Source organism: Staurois parvus, unplaced genomic scaffold, assembly GCF_062004578.1.
Source record: "Staurois parvus isolate SC_StPar_1 unplaced genomic scaffold, SC_StPar_1.0 ptg000025l, whole genome shotgun sequence".
Classification (NCBI taxonomy): domain Eukaryota; kingdom Metazoa; phylum Chordata; class Amphibia; order Anura; family Ranidae; genus Staurois; species Staurois parvus.
The window spans coordinates 25,249,987-25,267,418 of record NW_028317821.1 but is presented as its reverse complement, the minus strand read 5'-3'; the positions used below and the strand labels follow the sequence as shown (position 1 = coordinate 25,267,418).

Genomic DNA, 17,432 nt, shown 5'->3' with positions numbered 1-17,432 from the left:
CAGGTGAAAACATGGCACCTGCGCGGTCACATGGTATTGCATGCCCGGTGTGAATAAGGCCTAACAGTAGATGATCAACATTTCAGCAGACATCCTTTTTTTTTTTTTTTTTATAGCAGCAGTATGTACATAGCAACTTCTGATTATATTATAAGGTTTGGTTCACATCTGTACGATGCATTTTAGGTGTGTTACCACTGAACTCTATAGAATACAGTGCATCCAGTAAGTATTCACAGCTCTTAACTTTAGCCACATTTTGTTATGTTACAGCCTTATTCCAAAATGGATTAAATTCATTGTTTTCCTCAACATTCTACAAACAATACCCCATAATGACAACGTGAAAGAAGTTAATTTTGAAATCTTTGCAATTTATTAAAAATAAAAAAATCACAGCCTTTGCTTAATACTTTGTTGAAGCACCTTTAGCACCAATTACAGCCTCAAGTCGTTTTGAGTATAATGCTACAAGCTTGGCACACCTATTTTTGGGCAATTTCTCCCATTCTTCTTTGCAGTACCTCTCAAGCTCCATCAGGTTGGATGGGGAGTGTCGGTAGACAGCCATTTTCAGATCTCTCCAGAGATGTTCAATTGGGTTCAAGTCTGGGCTCTGGCTGGGCCACTTCAGTACATTCACAGAGTTGGCCCGTAGCCACTTTTTTGTTATGTGAGCTGTGTGCTTAGGATCGTTGTCCTGTTGAAAGATGAACCGCCACCCCAGTCTATGGTCCAGAGCACTCTGGAACAGGTTTTCATCAAGTATGCCTCTGTACATTGCTGCATTCGTCTTTCCTTCAATCCTGGCTAGTGTCTCCCAGTTCCTGCTACTAAAAAAAATCCCCACAGCATGATGCCACCACCATGCTTCACTGTAGGGATGGTATTGGCCAGGTGGTGAGTGGTGCCTGGTTTCCTCCAGACATGACGCTTGGCATAAAGCCAAAGAGTTTAATCTTTGTTTCATCAGACCAGAGAATTTTGTTTATCATGGTCAGAGTCCCTCAAGTGCCTTTTGGCAAACTCCAGGTGGGCTGCCTATTGCCATTTACTGAGGAGTGGCTTTCGTCTGGCCACTCTACCATACAGGCCTGATTGGTGGAGTGCTGCAGAGATGGTTGTTCAAATGGAAGGTTCTCCTCTCTCCACAGAGAAACACTGGAGCTCTTTCAGAGTGACCATCAGGTGCTTGGTTACCTCCCTGGCTAAGGCATTTTTCCCTCGATCGCTCATTTGGCTGGGCGACCCACTCTAGGAAGATTCCTGGTGGTTCCAAACGTCTTTCATTTATGGATGATGGAGGCCACTGTGCTCATTGGGACCTTCAATGCTGCAGAAATTTTTCTGTACCCTTCTCCAGATCTGTGCCTTGATAAAATCCTGTCTCGGACAATTCCTTGGACTTCATGGCTTGGTTTGTGCTCTGACATGCAGTTAACTGTGGGACCTTATATAGACAGGTTTATGCCTTACCTAATCATGTCCAATCAACTGAATTTCTCACAGGGAGACTCCAATCAATTTGTGGAAACATCTCAAGGATGATCGGTGGGAACAGGATGCACCAGAGCTCAATTTTGAGTGTCATGGCAAAGGCTTTCAATACTTATGTACATGGGGTTTATTTTCCTTTTTTTTTTTAATAAATTGCAAAACAAAAATTTATTTCACACGGGGTATTGTTTGTGGAATGTTGAGGAAAAAAATTAATTTAATCCATTTTGGACTAAGGCTGTAACATAACAAAATGTGGTAAAAGTTAAGCGCTGTGAATACTTTCTGGATGCACGGTGTGTGTTTTGATGAAAGCACATGAAAGATGCAGCAAGAAGAATTTTGTTTGAATGCACAATAATTAAAAAATACACAGGTAAGGATGGGGCCCCAAGAGCTGGTAATTTCCCACAAGTTAGGAGGGAGGAAATGCAGCAGCAGGGTAGAAGAATTGGACGTACTACACATGCACTGTGGCGTTATGCACATTACAGAAATCTTTTGAGCCATGTGTAGTACGCCCAGTGTCCTAAACTAGTTAAAGTGCATCTAAATCCACTAATTTGACTGCTGCCCGAACAGTTAAATGCAAAGCATTTTATGAATGAGAAGTTGCTTTCCCTCTCAAATGAACTGTCAAGGCATCAAATGGCTGGTGTGATAGCTTCACATGTACAGCATCATGAAACTGCAGACCAGACAGAGGCTAAGATGGCAGTTTTCTTGGCTGTAAAGGATAGGAGGGCTAAATGCCACTTTAAAACACCTGGGGAAGGAGGGTTGGCAGCAGTAAACTTGCTGCTTTGTCTTGAAATATTTTAGAAACACATAGCACAGTTAACCTATAAAAGCGTCACTCCACATTATCCAAGGAAACAAAAAACAAAAACAAAAACTACAAGGTTGATGCAGCTTGTGTTGTATTTCTAGCGGTCTAGTAAATATGCTCTTTGTAAAGAAAAGCAAGCCATATCACTAGTAGATTATCTAAACCGGAGATTTTGAACACATCTCTATTTTTACATGTATGTAGAGTGTCTTCATAAATGTAGCTATTTGTTTTAATATTAAAATTCTGTGCTCATTTATATTATTGGATTTTATAGGTTTACTAGTGCCAGACAAAAGTGCAAAGGAAAAGAAATACATGTACTTATACAGTGCCAGAAAAATGATTCACTGCAAAAAAAACAAAAACAAAAAAAAAAAAAAAAACTGTAAAGCTGTAATTGACAAAACAAGTTAATATGGGCTAAATATGGTGAACCAAAACAGGAGGCCAAATGTATTATTAACATACTTTAGAGTCTATATAAAGAAAGAAAAAAAAATGCTGTGCAAATGTGGCAGCATTCGTGCAAAAGTTGCACATACCACCCATGCATATACAAAATATTATTTTCTGATATACAAGTTGCCATTCACCGGGTGAATGTAACATTCATTTGGAGAAACCCGAGTACATGTTATATGATAACATGTGCATAGACATTTGTACAGTGAATCTGCATGTACATTTATTCTGTTCAAATTGGATAAAGACTCATTTAGTCTATTTAGGCTACTTACCTTTGTTATAGGCAGTAGGAAAATAATACATTTTTGCAACTAGATGGTGCTGGGGCGCATGGGAAATACATACTGTACATCTTTGTAACAAGAAAGATATAATGTAACAATAGAGAATACAAGGTAATTTTCAAATAAATGTAACCTTTATACAAATTAGATTTCTCTTTAACATGGAGTTTGGTAAGGAAAGTCAAATACATAACTGAAAGTCACATGGACTGTGGTGAAAATTTTGAAATGGTAAACCATTACATTTTAGGAAAAAATGTTTTTGACTGTCCTATTTAACCTATGGATCACTGCAAAAAGAATGAAAGATTTCCACGCCTTCTAAACCCAACAGATGGTCAAAGAGCACACATTTGGTAAATAATGGGGAGGAGCAGACATTACTGGAACCAACCAAAACAGAAGGACCATCTGCAGTTACATTATAGAGGAAACTTACCATAAGCACAGTCTTGGATGAATCACCTGAGTATCTAATACTGAAAACCACCAAAGTGCCAAGGAGAATAAAAAATGCTAGGGTAGCCAAGTTCCTGATGTCCAATAAACTTTCAACCAATGGAATAGTCCCCATTGTCCAATCACAGCACAGCTCAGATGGATTTAGGAGAAGCCAAGCATTTACAGGGAGCAGGTAATTAAAAGTTAACTGTCTTGCAGGTGTTGAGCTGACAGCCGCTGGATTATCAAACCTAAAAATATAACAGTATTTGATATATCATAAATGTGATAGACCTCCTGCGCTCCTAACTAAAACCTTATCAGCTAATCACAGAGGTAAAGTTGCCAACATTCAGTCATATACCTATAGACAAGTACATGGCTACTACCATATAAATCCTTCACATATTGACACACTGAATTTGCATAAATATAAGTGAAATAGTGCAAATGAGTGAACAAAGACCAAATCAACAATACATAAACCGTGATGGACAACAGTGTAAAGTTACCTCACACAATAACACGTATAACAAGTGCCGACCAACAGGTCCAATTAGGAACCAAGTTTAGGATGATAGTGCCCCAAATGATCCAAATGGATCTAATAGTGATCAACAGACAACATAAAAAGTCCAAAAAGGGGACTCAGCATAAATGCGTGCTGTAAAACCTCCCATCAGAACAAATAAATTGTTCCAACCACACAAAAAAAAAAAAATCACACGTGCATTCCAAAAACATATAATTAAGTCTAATCACGCAAAAAACATTTTTTTGATATATAAACGCATAATACAACAGATATAGTGATGATCTGATCTGATCTGAGGGATTGAGTGGCTATTTACCATCTTATTGCCTGGAGAGGAGATCTGCTGTCCTGTGAGCCTGTATTTTAGCCTGTACTTGAGGGGAGACCAGTGTGGAGAGCTGTGGAGGAGTCCCGGGTATTAAGGATCCAAGTATTAGTGATCCTAAAGACTCTTTGACCCTGTGTGGGTCGCAAGAGGGAGGTGAGCGGGTAATTCAGCCATTTTGGATATCTTCGCACACCTATCATCATTTTGTGTTTAAAGAATTTATGTGGCCTTTATTTTGTTGATTGCTGATAAGTGTTTTTTCACTTCACGGGACTTTTTTACTATATTTCACTATATTATCTGTTGTATTATGCGATTATATATAAAATAAAAAATTTTTTTTGCATGATTAGACTTAATTATATGTTTTTTGGAATGCACTTGTGATTTTTTTTTTGTGTGGTTGGAACAATTTGTTCTGGTGGGAGGTTTTACAGCACAAATTTATGCGGAGTCCCCTTTTTGGACTTTTTATGTTGTCTGTTGATCACTATTAGATCCATTTGGATCATTTGGGGCACTATCATCCTAAGCTTGGTCCCTAATTGGAGCTGTTGGTTGGCACTTGTTACACGTGTTATTGTGTGAGGTAACTTTACATTGTTGTCCATCACGGTTTATGTATTGTTGATTTGGTCTTTGTTCACTCATTTGCACTATTTCACTTATATTTATGCAAATTCAGTGTGTCAATATGTGAAGGATTTATATGGTAGTAGTGCCACATTACTTTTTGTTTTATTTGATATATCATGTTACTTGACATCAACAATAGCATAAATGACGCTGAAAATGTTCTTTTACTGTAGGGAATACACCAGTCCTGTACTGTATATAATATAATTTTATCTGTCTCTGTACAGATAGAAAATATTGATTAATGAACAGTAAAATTAAAAGTTATGATATGGTTATCAATTACTTATAAAATCCTAAATGCAATATATGAACTGTCCTGAAATGGCAGTTCTGCACATGGCCACGAGTGGTTAGTGTATATATCACTACTTTCTGTGCAGTTACCATGCAACACGTAGACTTTAGCAACTGCAGGGGGCTAGTAAAAGCACCACTAGCTATTTGCTTCAATAGTAAGGTGAAAAAACATACAGTATACGTTGTTTTCACCAACTGCAAGAAAAACAAATCTAGGCCCATATAAGGGAGACTGGCATTTAGTGATAAATGCAGTGAATATATATTAAATAAACAACACAAAACGAAAAAAAAAAAAACCCACCACACTGGAAAGAAAGTAGAAATCAGAAAACTACTAATGACAAGTAGCAAAAAATGCAGCTGTCAGAAAGTCTTCTCAGTTTACCTAAAAGGGAAACTATAATGGCTTGGAGTCATTTTTGGTGGCCAATTTGTTTTGCTCCATTAATGTACGATGAGAGTGCGCCCTTGTCTGCTTTTGTTCTCATAAGTATGGCGCCTGGTGTTAAGGCCCACCTGCCCTGCCACTGCATATATGTGTTAAGGAGGCAGAGAAAGATTAAGTCTATACATTTTTAAACTGTTGTTTCATATTTGTTTCTGTATTTGTAAATAAAAGATTGGGTATACACAAGCATTTAATATGTGACAAAGGATTTTCAAAGCATGATAAGTTAGCTTAAAAGTTGCAAATCAGTAGTCATCATTCACACAGGAGAAAAATTTAGAAGACAGCAATTAGCTGCATTAGAACCAGCGGCAGGCCATTAAATTGATAGAGGAGAGTGATGAGAAAAGCAAGAGATGCAGTTATTGTCTCTGTGCCATTAATTTATCCATTCTCACTACATAGTTCCATTTAGTTAGCACATGTGCATAGGCTTGGGGCATCAGCATATTGTTAAGCTAATTTCTGTCCAGTGTTAGGCAGTTATTTCATTCTCCCATACAGCATGCACAGCAATACAAAAAACAAAAACAAAAAAAACATGGTTGTTGTTATTAACCAGTTCCCTACTGCCCTATAGCAGAACTACTGCTACAGGGCTGCGCAAAAATCACACACACAAGATTTTGCATTTCCGGGAAGGGGGCGTGCACATGCTGCCCTACCCGAGCGGCTACAGCTGTCGATCACCAGGTCCCAGCCGGAGATTCCCCACCGGCACCCGGTGATTGCAGAGAAACCGTGAAAGAGGAGATGTCTGTGTGTAAAACACAGATCTCTCCCTTGTCAGCACTGACATAGCAGAGCAATACAAAGCAGCAAGTTTCCATAGTAAAACACATACACAACACACAGTTAATCTTTTGACTGTATTAGTGTCACTGGGATGTTAGCGGCAGTTAGTCAGTTCCGCCCCAGTGTCAGAATGCCTGCTGCAGTTCCGCTATAAGTCGCTGATAGCCATCATTACTAGTATAAAATAACAATGAAAAAAATTCCAGTATATATACTGCTCTTTGTAGATGCTATAACTTTCATGTAAACCAAAATAATTTACATGTATTGGTATTTTTTTTTTTTTTTTAGTAAAGACATGTAGCAGAATACATTTTGTTCTAAATTTGACGAAATGTGATTTTTAAAATTTTTTTACTGGATATGTTTTATAGCAAAAAGTACAAAACAGAGTTTTTTTTCAAAATTGTCGGTCTTTTTTTGTTTATAGCGCAAAAAATAAAAACTGCAGAGGTGATCAAATACCACAGAAAGAAATATCTAGTTGAGGGAAAAAAGGACATAAATTTAATAAAATTCATGTCAGTTAAAGTAATGCAGCGCCGTATTGCAAAAAATCGCCTGGTCAGGAAGGAGGAGTAAATCCTCTGGAGGGCCACTTAAACGCCCTATACAGTAACACAAAAATGCAGTAAGAATGCACTACCATAATGTACAATTATAACGTATTTGCTTAAAAATCTATAGATAGATAAGAAGTCAGTCTCACCTTGTGAAGACCGGAAGCTGTGACTGTATGACCTGTACACGGACTACAACAAGGAGCAGTGTGCTGAACATCAGAACAACAAGTTTAAGGAGTGTTTGAAGAAGGGAGTAGGGTATGCTACCTTTACCCAACAAAATCTGTACAGCAGTGTCCCACAACACAGGTAACGTGTACTGAAAACACAAGAGGAAAAAAAAAAAAAAAAAAAAAAACACACACACATTAAACGTGGTTAAGCTTTATCATCTCTGGAGGTGCATTAGTAAGCAAAATAGTGCAACATATCATCTAAGTACCATAGACTTCTTGTAAACAGCACCATTCCCCAGTTGGGCCCACTATTGCTGGGACCCAGTTATCAGTTTAACAGCCATGGTCCTAACTGTTGCAGGAGCTAAAGTTCACCATGTAAAAGGAAAAACTATTAAAATGTACTTCTGATTCCATTCCATTGGCTTTGTATATATTTACACAGAATATTTAAAATCTTCAGGTAAAGGTTACCTGCATTTAGCATCATCTACAGTTCTAAACATTATAAGGCCTCTGGTATTCAGGGAAGAAAAAACCATCCTTTTTTTATGATGCGATTTCACCCCATTCAAAATGAAGGGGGGCTGAAATCACACTGCACAGAACTGCATGTGAATAGTATAGGAACCACACAGTATTTCTCTGCTATTCACATTCAGTTCCTAGTGTGCCATAAAAGTCCTATAGTGCTTGTAGGAGCTCCATCTACATTATGTTAAAATTTCACATAGTCAGGGAATGTCTGTTGGTTTGCTTAGAGTAGTGTGAAGAGGCAAGCTGAATGAATGGAAAACCCAATTCTTTTTGGGAGTAACATAACCTACATACCTACACAGCATGTATGGGGGCACACACTCAACATCTTCAAGATTACGGACAGCAGTGATTGTTTACATAAGATTCAGTGATAGGGTAAATTATTTCCAAATTTAAAATAAAAGTTCCCTCTTTCTCTTTTGACTCAATGGCATAGGCTATTTCTACCATTGCATCTAAGTAAACTTTTCCTACGTATCCTATATTATCATATGATTAGTTTTAAAAGATCTCATGAGAGAAACACGGATTCTGTCACTGGATACCTCACTTTATAGAAATGTTAGTTTACAATTTTCATATTGACTCTCTGGCTTTAAATTCTCCCAACAACTGGGTAGGAAAAAAATGCAAATATAGACTTTTGACTTTTCTGATCTACATACTTGTTCCACTTTGGAGTCAAGCCAGGGGGTCAACATAAGAGTCTAGCTGCTAGCATTTTCAGATGAAGCTTTATTTCTCTTAGGACAGGTTCACTTTAACAAATTACACATGGCATCATGTTGCACGGTCCTAAAAAACAATCAAAGCATTCTTACCCCTTGTGCAATGAAGACTTCATAGACACAACAAATCCCAACAACAGTTATTCCCTGCTCTTTACACAGAGTTGCAACCGCAACAAGAAACACAGCAGCAGCAATCGGAGTCCAAACTGCAAAAACAATCAGAAACATTTCACAAATGTTTACAGTTAAAAGGGGGGGAAAAAAAAAAAAAAAAGGATCTAAAGACATGAGAAAAATCAATCAAAAGCTCTGGCAAGCATTTGTTATTAAACATGTGTATGTTTATATGTATCACATATGAAAAGAAACTACTCATTTTTGTACAATTTGACATAAAAGTTAAACTGCAGGCAAAGCTGTATAGTTGGCAAGTGTTAAATCCTCCATCAGGTATTTAATGCTGTGTCGTCCTTTGGGAGATTTGTCCTTAATTTCTGTCAGATGGAACAGGAAGTGGGGGGGGGGGGGTCTCTCCAAAGGGGGCACAGACATAACTAAAGCAATACTTCCATGAAGGCGAGAAGATTTATCACATGGTCAAGGTTTTTATTGTTGCCTTTGTCTAAACAGGGAAAGTTCAAATCTATTTCCTACCCAAGTGAAGGGTGTCAACAGAACCAGAAGTAAACGAACATCTCAGTGGGTACACAATTATAAAATCCTTACAGAGGTTCTAACCCTTCTCTGTTCATTCACAGTTACATAGTTGGTGAGGTTAAATAAAGACATCAGTCCATCCAGTTCAATCTGTGTGGGTGTGTGTATGCCAGGGGCAGACTGACCATTTGGAAACTGAGGCACTGCCCGAGGGCCCGGGGTCAGTAGGGGGCCCCATGAGATGCCCCTGGTACCTTTTTCATAGGCTTTTTTGAGTTTGGGCAAGAACACAGGGGCCCCATGATCCCCTACTGCCTGGGGGCCCCATGATTATCAGTCCGCCCCTGGTGTATGCAGGTATGTTTCTAGCACAAGATGCCAAAGATTGATTGATTGAACCAAAATCCCTAAGACTGATTGACTGATTGCATGAGTGCACAAGATTGACTGATTGATTGAATGAATGGGCTAAGATGCCCACGATTGATTGAATGGGCTAAAGATGCCCATACAAAATTAAGAAAACTCCATGGGGTTGGACTCTTTTTCAGCTGCAGAAAGACTGCAGCATGACCACCATTGTATTCTTTAGCAACAGCATCCAACCAAGTGTGCAAGATAGTTACTACCCAGGTCCATGGTGAAGGCAGGCCCATCAGTGATACTAAAGACCTAAGTAGACAAAGAAATAGATTTTTGCAGCTGGTGTCTGATGAAATCTGAAGAAGTGCCTGCGTTACATGTGCATGGTCACCATCACAGAGGATAGGGGGCATTCCTGCCTATGCCCCCAGAGCACATGAAGCAAATCTGTGCTTCAAGTGCAATTAGAGTATATACCAGATTTCCTTGCACATGTGAAGTAACTGAATAAAGATTTTTAATACATACCTATTGAATTGTCTGGGCCCTTAGATTTGGTATAGGAAAGAAACGCAGCAAGTAGGAAAATAGAGGACAGAAGCTCAGCTCTACCAACAACTCCTGTAACCTGTGGGGAAAGCACAATAAACAGGCATTGTCATTTTATTACGTAGACAACTGGAAAAGAGCTGATATATGACAACTTTCTGATCTTTAACAAGGTGTCTAACAGAAGAAAAAAACTGAAAAACAGATATGCTAAGAATATAGCACCAACATATTTTCTGAATAAACTGAAGCAACTGGTGACCAGGGGAGTACTGAGCATTTGGAAACTCGGGCACTGCCCGAGGGCCCGGGGTCAGTAGGGGGCCCCATGAGATACCCCTGGTACCTTTTTCATAGGCTTTTTTGAGTTTGGGCAAGGACACAGGGGCCCCATGATCCCCTATTGCCCGGGGGCCCCATGAGTTGTTAGTCCGCCCCTGCTGGTGACTCAATGTTCACTCATCTGTGCTTCCTAGCTGCCTCCCTGCTGAAAAAAAAGTTGTCCTTGGCCAAGCTTCAGTGTTGAAAATTATGGTGATTGGTCACACTATCCACAGCACAGTTATATGGGGGCTTCCTTACAACAGGAAGCCCTGTTCCATAAGGGCAAAGAGGCGAGTGCCTCAACGGAGGATGGAAGCAGTGAGGGAGCCAGTGCAGGTGGGCTAGTATACCTTACACTATGAGTGAGCGATCAGGGACTTTTTAAATGGAACATCAATCAAATGATTCAACAATCATGAAAACTTCCAAAATGTATGAATAATTGTTATAGGAAGCATGCACAAGGTAGAACTAGCATTTCCAACCTCCAATCAGAAGGAATGGTATGCTAGTTTCAGAGCAGAGAAGCCTATGTGGCTCTTCTCCACAATAAGTGACATTGCTGCGGGAGTTGGTAACTGAAAGATTCAATTACAGTCATCACAGACTATCCCCGCTTTAGTCTATCCTGAACTCAGCGGCCAGACTCATCCACCTTACCAACATCTTCACATCTGCCACCCCCCTCTGTCATTCCTGCCACTGGCTCCCGATTGCCCAACGCATTAAATTCAAACTGCTAACACAGACATACAAAGCCATTCATAACGCTGCCCCAAACTACCTCACCGACCCAGTACCCAAATACCACCCAACCCGTACTCTTCGCTCCTCACAAGACCTCCTACTTTCTAGCTCCCTGGTCTCCACCTCCCATGCCCGACTGCAGGACTTCTCCCATCCTCTGGAACTCACTACCTCAATCCATCAGACTGTCACCTACCCTCCTCAACTTTAGGCGCACCCTGATAACCCATCTCTTCAGGGAAGCCTACCCCACCCTCACTTAACAGCAGATCTCCTCCACTCCTCCCACCACTCCACCCCCCACAGCCACTTCCTCCTGTACCACTATCCCTTCCCTACTAGATTGTAAGCTCAAAAGAGCAGGGCCCTTGACCCCCTCCTCTTTTGTTACTGTATTGTCTCATGTACTGTCCCCCACTACAATGTACAGCGCTGAGCAAACCTTTTAGCGCTATATAAATACTGTATAATAGTAATAATAATAATTACAGCCTTCCCACAAAGGTTTTTTTCTTTGTAAAAGACAAGTTTCACCATCAGTCTTAGTCAAGTGTGGATTACTACATGATTTTTCATGCAGTGGCAGGATTTCACGCACATTTTGCTAGGCCTCTTTCCAATTGTATACTTGCCATTAAAAAAAGTGAATAAAAAATAATTAAGTATTTACATAGCAGTTGACCATATAGCAATGCTAGGAGTTTGAAAGAACCAAGTCTGGATGATTTCGCAGAATGAGAAAGTCTTCAGATGCCACCATGTGGTGAAGTGTGTCATACAACAACACTCTTCTGACAGACATAAAACAGTATAGAACATGGGTTTAAAATGGAGATCTCAAAAGAGTGAAGGAAAAAAAAAAAAAAAAAAAAAAAAAAAAACAGTGGCATCTTCCTCACAATTTTTTTTTTCTACTCTCAAAAGGGACACAGCTGGAAGAAGCTGGATGAAAGCCAGACTGTTACTAATCTCAAAATGCAGCAGGTTTCACCAGTTGCACAGATGAGATCACTGTATATAGTGAGTAAACAAAAAGGTAATAAAAACCATTTGTCTTTCCCTGTGGGTTGCCTACAACAGTAAACTTTCTAAGAAAGAAAATAATTGCTTAACCTCTCAATTTTTTTTTTTAACTGATAAAAAGGATTTGTGATAGAACAAAAAAAACAAAACAAAACAAAACACACAAACACAGCAGGTGAAAAGGTTGTGAACACATTATTATGGCCTTGGATTAGCCTGGGCGTCTAGTGTTTCGCTGTACCGTTTATAAAGGGTTTTGCTGCCTCCAACATAAACCAGCTTTCAAATTTACTGCTACATAAGCACCCAACTGGGGTATAAAATACATGTGAACCTTCACCTTGTAAAACAGCCCATTAAGCTTCAAATAAATAAATAAATATATACACACACACACACATACACACACACATACATAGATACACACACACACGATTGTAAGCTTTAGCGAGCAGGGCCCTCTGTTTCCTCTTATACCAAACTGTATTGTAACTAATGTCTACCTTCATTTTGTAAAGCGCTGTGCAAACTGTTGGCACTATATAAATCCTTAATAATAATACCACCACACACACTGTATATATTTATATATTATAAATGTGTTTCTCCTTTTCTAGACGTGATCACACAATCTCTGTTCTCAACATTGTAAAGGGCTAAGAGAGCTGGGGGTGGAGACCAGCAGCAGCACGCTAACTGTCCCAGTGAATGGCTGGCTGTGCGGGGGGGGGGGGGGGGGGGAGGGGGTCAGCAGAAGTCTGATCTCTCCCAGCACAGGTAGGAAACTGACCAGCTGAGGTGGATATGCCCTCATGTCTAGTGTGGTCAGCTTTTAATAGGAAAGCAGGGGGACTGGCAGGATCACCAGGTATTTCACACAAAGGAAGAAATACGAGAACTGGACACTTTTAATACAAGTTCATGGTACAAAATACACACATCAGGAATGTGAAATGTTGGGGTAACACATTCTTTAACCACTTGCTCTCCTGAGGATTTACCCCCCTTGCTGATCAGGCCATGTTGTGCGTTATGGCGCTGCGTTACTTTAAAAAAATGGAGCCCCACCCAAAAGGGGAAGTTCGGCTTTTAGCCTTTTTCCCCCCGCTCTTCATTAAGGATTGGCACCTTTGGGGAGCAGGTACACGAATTTGACAGGTACCCACTCCCAATTCTGCGATCTCCTAGGCCAGGGGTAGGTAACATGCAGCTCTCTAGCTGTTGTGGAACTACATTTCCCATGAGACATTGCAACATTACAAAACTGACAGAGCCACAGGTTGCCTACCCCTGGCCTAGGCTATTCACAAAGCACAGCGCTTCTCGCCCATGTGCAGTGGGCACCCAGCTGTGAAGCCACAAGATATCACATCTGGGTGCCCACACTGAAGATGCCGGCGCCAGGGAGAGAAAACGGATGGTGAAGCCAGCGGTGGTGAGGATACTGTTGGACCGAGGGACAGGTAAGTGTCTGTATTTTAAAAGTCATGTCTTGGCTACATGTCTTTGCTAAAAAAAAAAAAAAAAATCCCAATACGTGTAAATTAATTGGTTTATGTGAAAATTATAGCATTTACAAATGGCGGTATATATACTGGAATTTTTTTTTTTCTTACTAGCAATGGCGGCGATCAGTGACTTATAGTGGGACTGCGGCGGACATTCTGACACTGGGGGGGGACTGACTTGGTGCACTGGCTGCCATCCAAAGCAGTGTGCCCGAGCTGACAGAGTCAGATTAGCCAACAAAACAGTTCTCCTCCCTGTCAGAGATCCTCAGTAATCACCGGCCGGGACCCGGTAATTGACAGCTGCGAACGGAAATGCAAAAATCATACACATACATACACACACATATGTGCCAGTATTTCTAATACAGGGCAGTCGGGAAGTGGATAAACGGAGGAGCCATTGCTTGGCGGGAAGGCTTCACACACAGGGCTGCCTTTCTTTGCTCCCAACAGCAGGACAAAGCAATAGAGGAGCACAGCAAATGTATGTGAAGCTGGTTGTATGTAAACAATTGTAAACAGTGGGGTTGTGGTGGAGGGGTGGTGGAAATGCACTTTTCCCTTTTCATGCTGAAAAACTAAAACCGGGCAGATTTCACCATGTTAACACAATTGTCCTTGACCACTTGCCTACCAGACAATATTACCCCCTTCCAGCCCAGGGCAATTTTCACCTTTCGGCGCTGTTGCACCTTAACCACTTGCCCTCCAGAAGATTTACCCCCCCCCCTTCATGACCAGGCCATTTTTGCGGTTCGGCACTGAACTAGTTCAACTGGAAATTGTGCAGTTGTGCAATGCTGCACCCAAATGAAATTTATGTCCTTTTTTCACACAAATAGAGCTTTTTTTCGGTATTATTTGATCACCTCTGCTATTTTAACTTTTTGTGCTATCAACAAAAACATACCGAAAATTTTGAAAAAAATAAAATACAATTTTTTTTTCACTTTTGGTTATAAAAAATATCCAATAAAGTCAAAGTTAGTCATAAATTAAGACCAAAATGTATTCTGCTACATGTCTTTGTAAGAAAAATCCCAATACATATATTAATTGGTTTGTGTGAAAGTTACAAACCATGGTATACAGGTAAAACTCGAAAAATTAGAATATCGTGCAAAAGTTCATTTATTTCAGTAATGCAACTTAAAAGGTGAAACTAATATATGAGACAGACTCATTACATGCAAAGCAAGATAGTTCAAGCCGTGATTTGTCATAATTGTGATGATTGTGGCTTACAGCTCATGAAAACCCCAAATCCACAATCTCAGAAAATTAGAATATTACATGCAATCAATAAAACAAGGATTGTACATAGAACAATATCGGACCTCTGAAAAGTATAAGCATGCATATGTACTCAGTACTTGGTTTGGGTCCCTTTTGCAGCAATTACTGCCTCATTGCGGCATGGCATGGAAGCTATCAGCCTGTGGCACTGCTGAGGTGTTATGGAAGACCAGGATGCTTCAATAGCGGCCTTAGGCTCTTCTGCATTGTTAGGTCTCATGTCTCTCATCTTTCTCTTGGCAATGCCCCATAGATTCTCTATGGGGTTCAGGTCAGGCGAGTTTGCTGGCTAATCAAGCACAGTAATCCCACGGTCATTGAACCACGTTTTGGTGCTTTTGGCAGTGTGGGCAGGTGCCAAGTCCTGCTGGAAAATGAAGTCAGCATCCCCATAAAGCATGTCTGTGGAAGGAAGCATGAAGTGCTCCAAAATCTCCTGGTAGACGGCTGCGTTGACCCTGGACTTAATGAAGCACAGTGGACCAACACCAGCAGATGACATGGCTCCCCAAATCAACACAGACTGTGGAAACTTCACACTGGACTTGAAGCATCTTGCAGTGTGTGCCTCTCCATTCTTCCTCCATAGTCTGGGTCCTTGGTTTCCAAATGAGATGCAAAAGTTGCTCTCATCAAAAAAGAGGACTTTGGACCACTGAGCAACAGACCATGTCTGTTTTTCTTTATCCCAGGTAAGATGCTTTTGATGTTGTATGTTGTTCAGGACCGGCTTGACAAGAGGAATACGACATTTGAAGCCCATGTCCAGGATCCGTCTGTGTCTGGTGGCTCTTGATGCACTGACTCCAGCCTCAGTCCACTCCTTGTGAAAGTCCCCAACACTTTTGAATGGCCTTTTCCTGACAATCCTCTCCAGGCTGCTGTCATCCCTGCTGCTTGTGCACCTTTTTCTTCCATACAAATTTCTATTAATGTGCTTTGATACAGCACTTTGGGAACATCCAACCTCTTTTGCAATTACCTTTTGAGGCTTTCCCTCCTTATGGAAGGTGTCAATGATGGTTTTCTGCACAACTGTCAGGTCAGCAGTCTTTCCCATGATTGTGATTCCTGCTGAACCAGACTGAGAGACCATTTAAAAAGGCACAGGAACCCTTTGCAGGTTATGGCTTAATTAGCTGGTTAGAGTGGGACACTTTGAGCCTAGAATATTGCACCTTTTCACAATATTCTAATTTTCTGAGACCGTGGAATTTCCACAGCTTTTACTTTGACTGCCTATCACGTCTTGAGGTGCTAAAATACTAAGACAGTACAACACCCCCCCCCAAAAAAAATGACTCCTTTTTTAGAAAGTAGACAACCCAAGGATTTTGCAGAGGCATGTTGAGTCCCTGGAATATTTTATTTTTTGTCACAAATTTTTCGTAAATGACAATGTTTTTTTCATACACAAAGTTGTCACTTAAATGATATATAGCTCATGCTTGTGGATTAACACCCCAAAACACATTCTCCTACTTCTCCAGAGTATGGGGATACCACATGTAAGAAACTTTTTGGTAGCCTAGCTACATACAGGCCCCCAAAATCCAATGATCACCTACAGGCTTTCAAAAAGGCATCATTCCTCATACCACTTCCCCACTACCTAGCACAGTTTCAGAGGCCCTAAAACACCAGGATAGTACAAACTCGCCCCCCAAATAACCCCTTTTTTTAAAGTAGACACCCCAAGGGATTTGATAAGAGGCATGGTGAGTATTTTAAAGATAGCATTTTTGTCACTGTTTTGAAAAAAAAAAAAAAAAATACATTTTTGATTTCTTTCTTCGTTTTCCAAAAACATGGCAACATATGAGATCTGCAAAACACTCACCATGCCTCTTAGCAAATACCTTGGAGTGTTTACTTTTCAAAATGGGGTCATTTGGAGGAGGGGGGCTTCTACTATCCTGGCATTTCAGGGCCAACATTAGAAGCTTGTGCCACACATCACCCACTCCTGAAGACCAAGCCATTTCTGACACTTTGTTCACATGAAAAAACTTTTTATTGCTAGAAAATTACTTGGAACCCCCAAACATTACCGTATTTTTCGCTCCATAAGACACACTCCATGGAAGTGGGAACGGGTACCTGTCAAATTCAGTTACCCCCCCCCCCAAAGATCTGCAGTCAACGGTCATCTCCTGTACTGTGTCGGCAGTCTCTGGTCATATCCTGTACTATGTCTGCAGTCCATTGGTTCAGAATTTTTTTTTCTTGTTTTCCTCCTCTAAAATCTAGGTACGTCTTATGGTCAGGTGCATCTTATGGAGCAAAACATACGGTATATATTTTTTTTTTAAAGCAGAGGCCCTAAAGAATAAAACAGTGGGTGTTTAAATTTTTTTACGTCACACAGTATTTGCAAAGCAATTTTGC

The 17,432-nt window shown here is 40.4% G+C and overlaps 1 protein-coding gene across 1 annotated transcript in view; it reads right to left on the bottom strand.

The window, feature by feature from the left end:
* The window catches only part of TMTC3 (transmembrane O-mannosyltransferase targeting cadherins 3), a 119,393-nt gene that overhangs the window by 71,133 nt on the left and 30,828 nt on the right, over window positions 1-17,432 (bottom strand). Inside the window, exons 5-8 of the mRNA XM_089652422.1 lie at window positions 10,123-10,222; window positions 8,665-8,780; window positions 7,274-7,446; window positions 3,518-3,770 (exon numbers count right to left, since the gene is read on the bottom strand). Of these exons, the coding sequence (XP_089508548.1) occupies window positions 3,518-3,770; window positions 7,274-7,446; window positions 8,665-8,780; window positions 10,123-10,222 (642 nt within the window). The remainder of the gene's footprint in view (window positions 1-3,517; window positions 3,771-7,273; window positions 7,447-8,664; window positions 8,781-10,122; window positions 10,223-17,432) is intronic.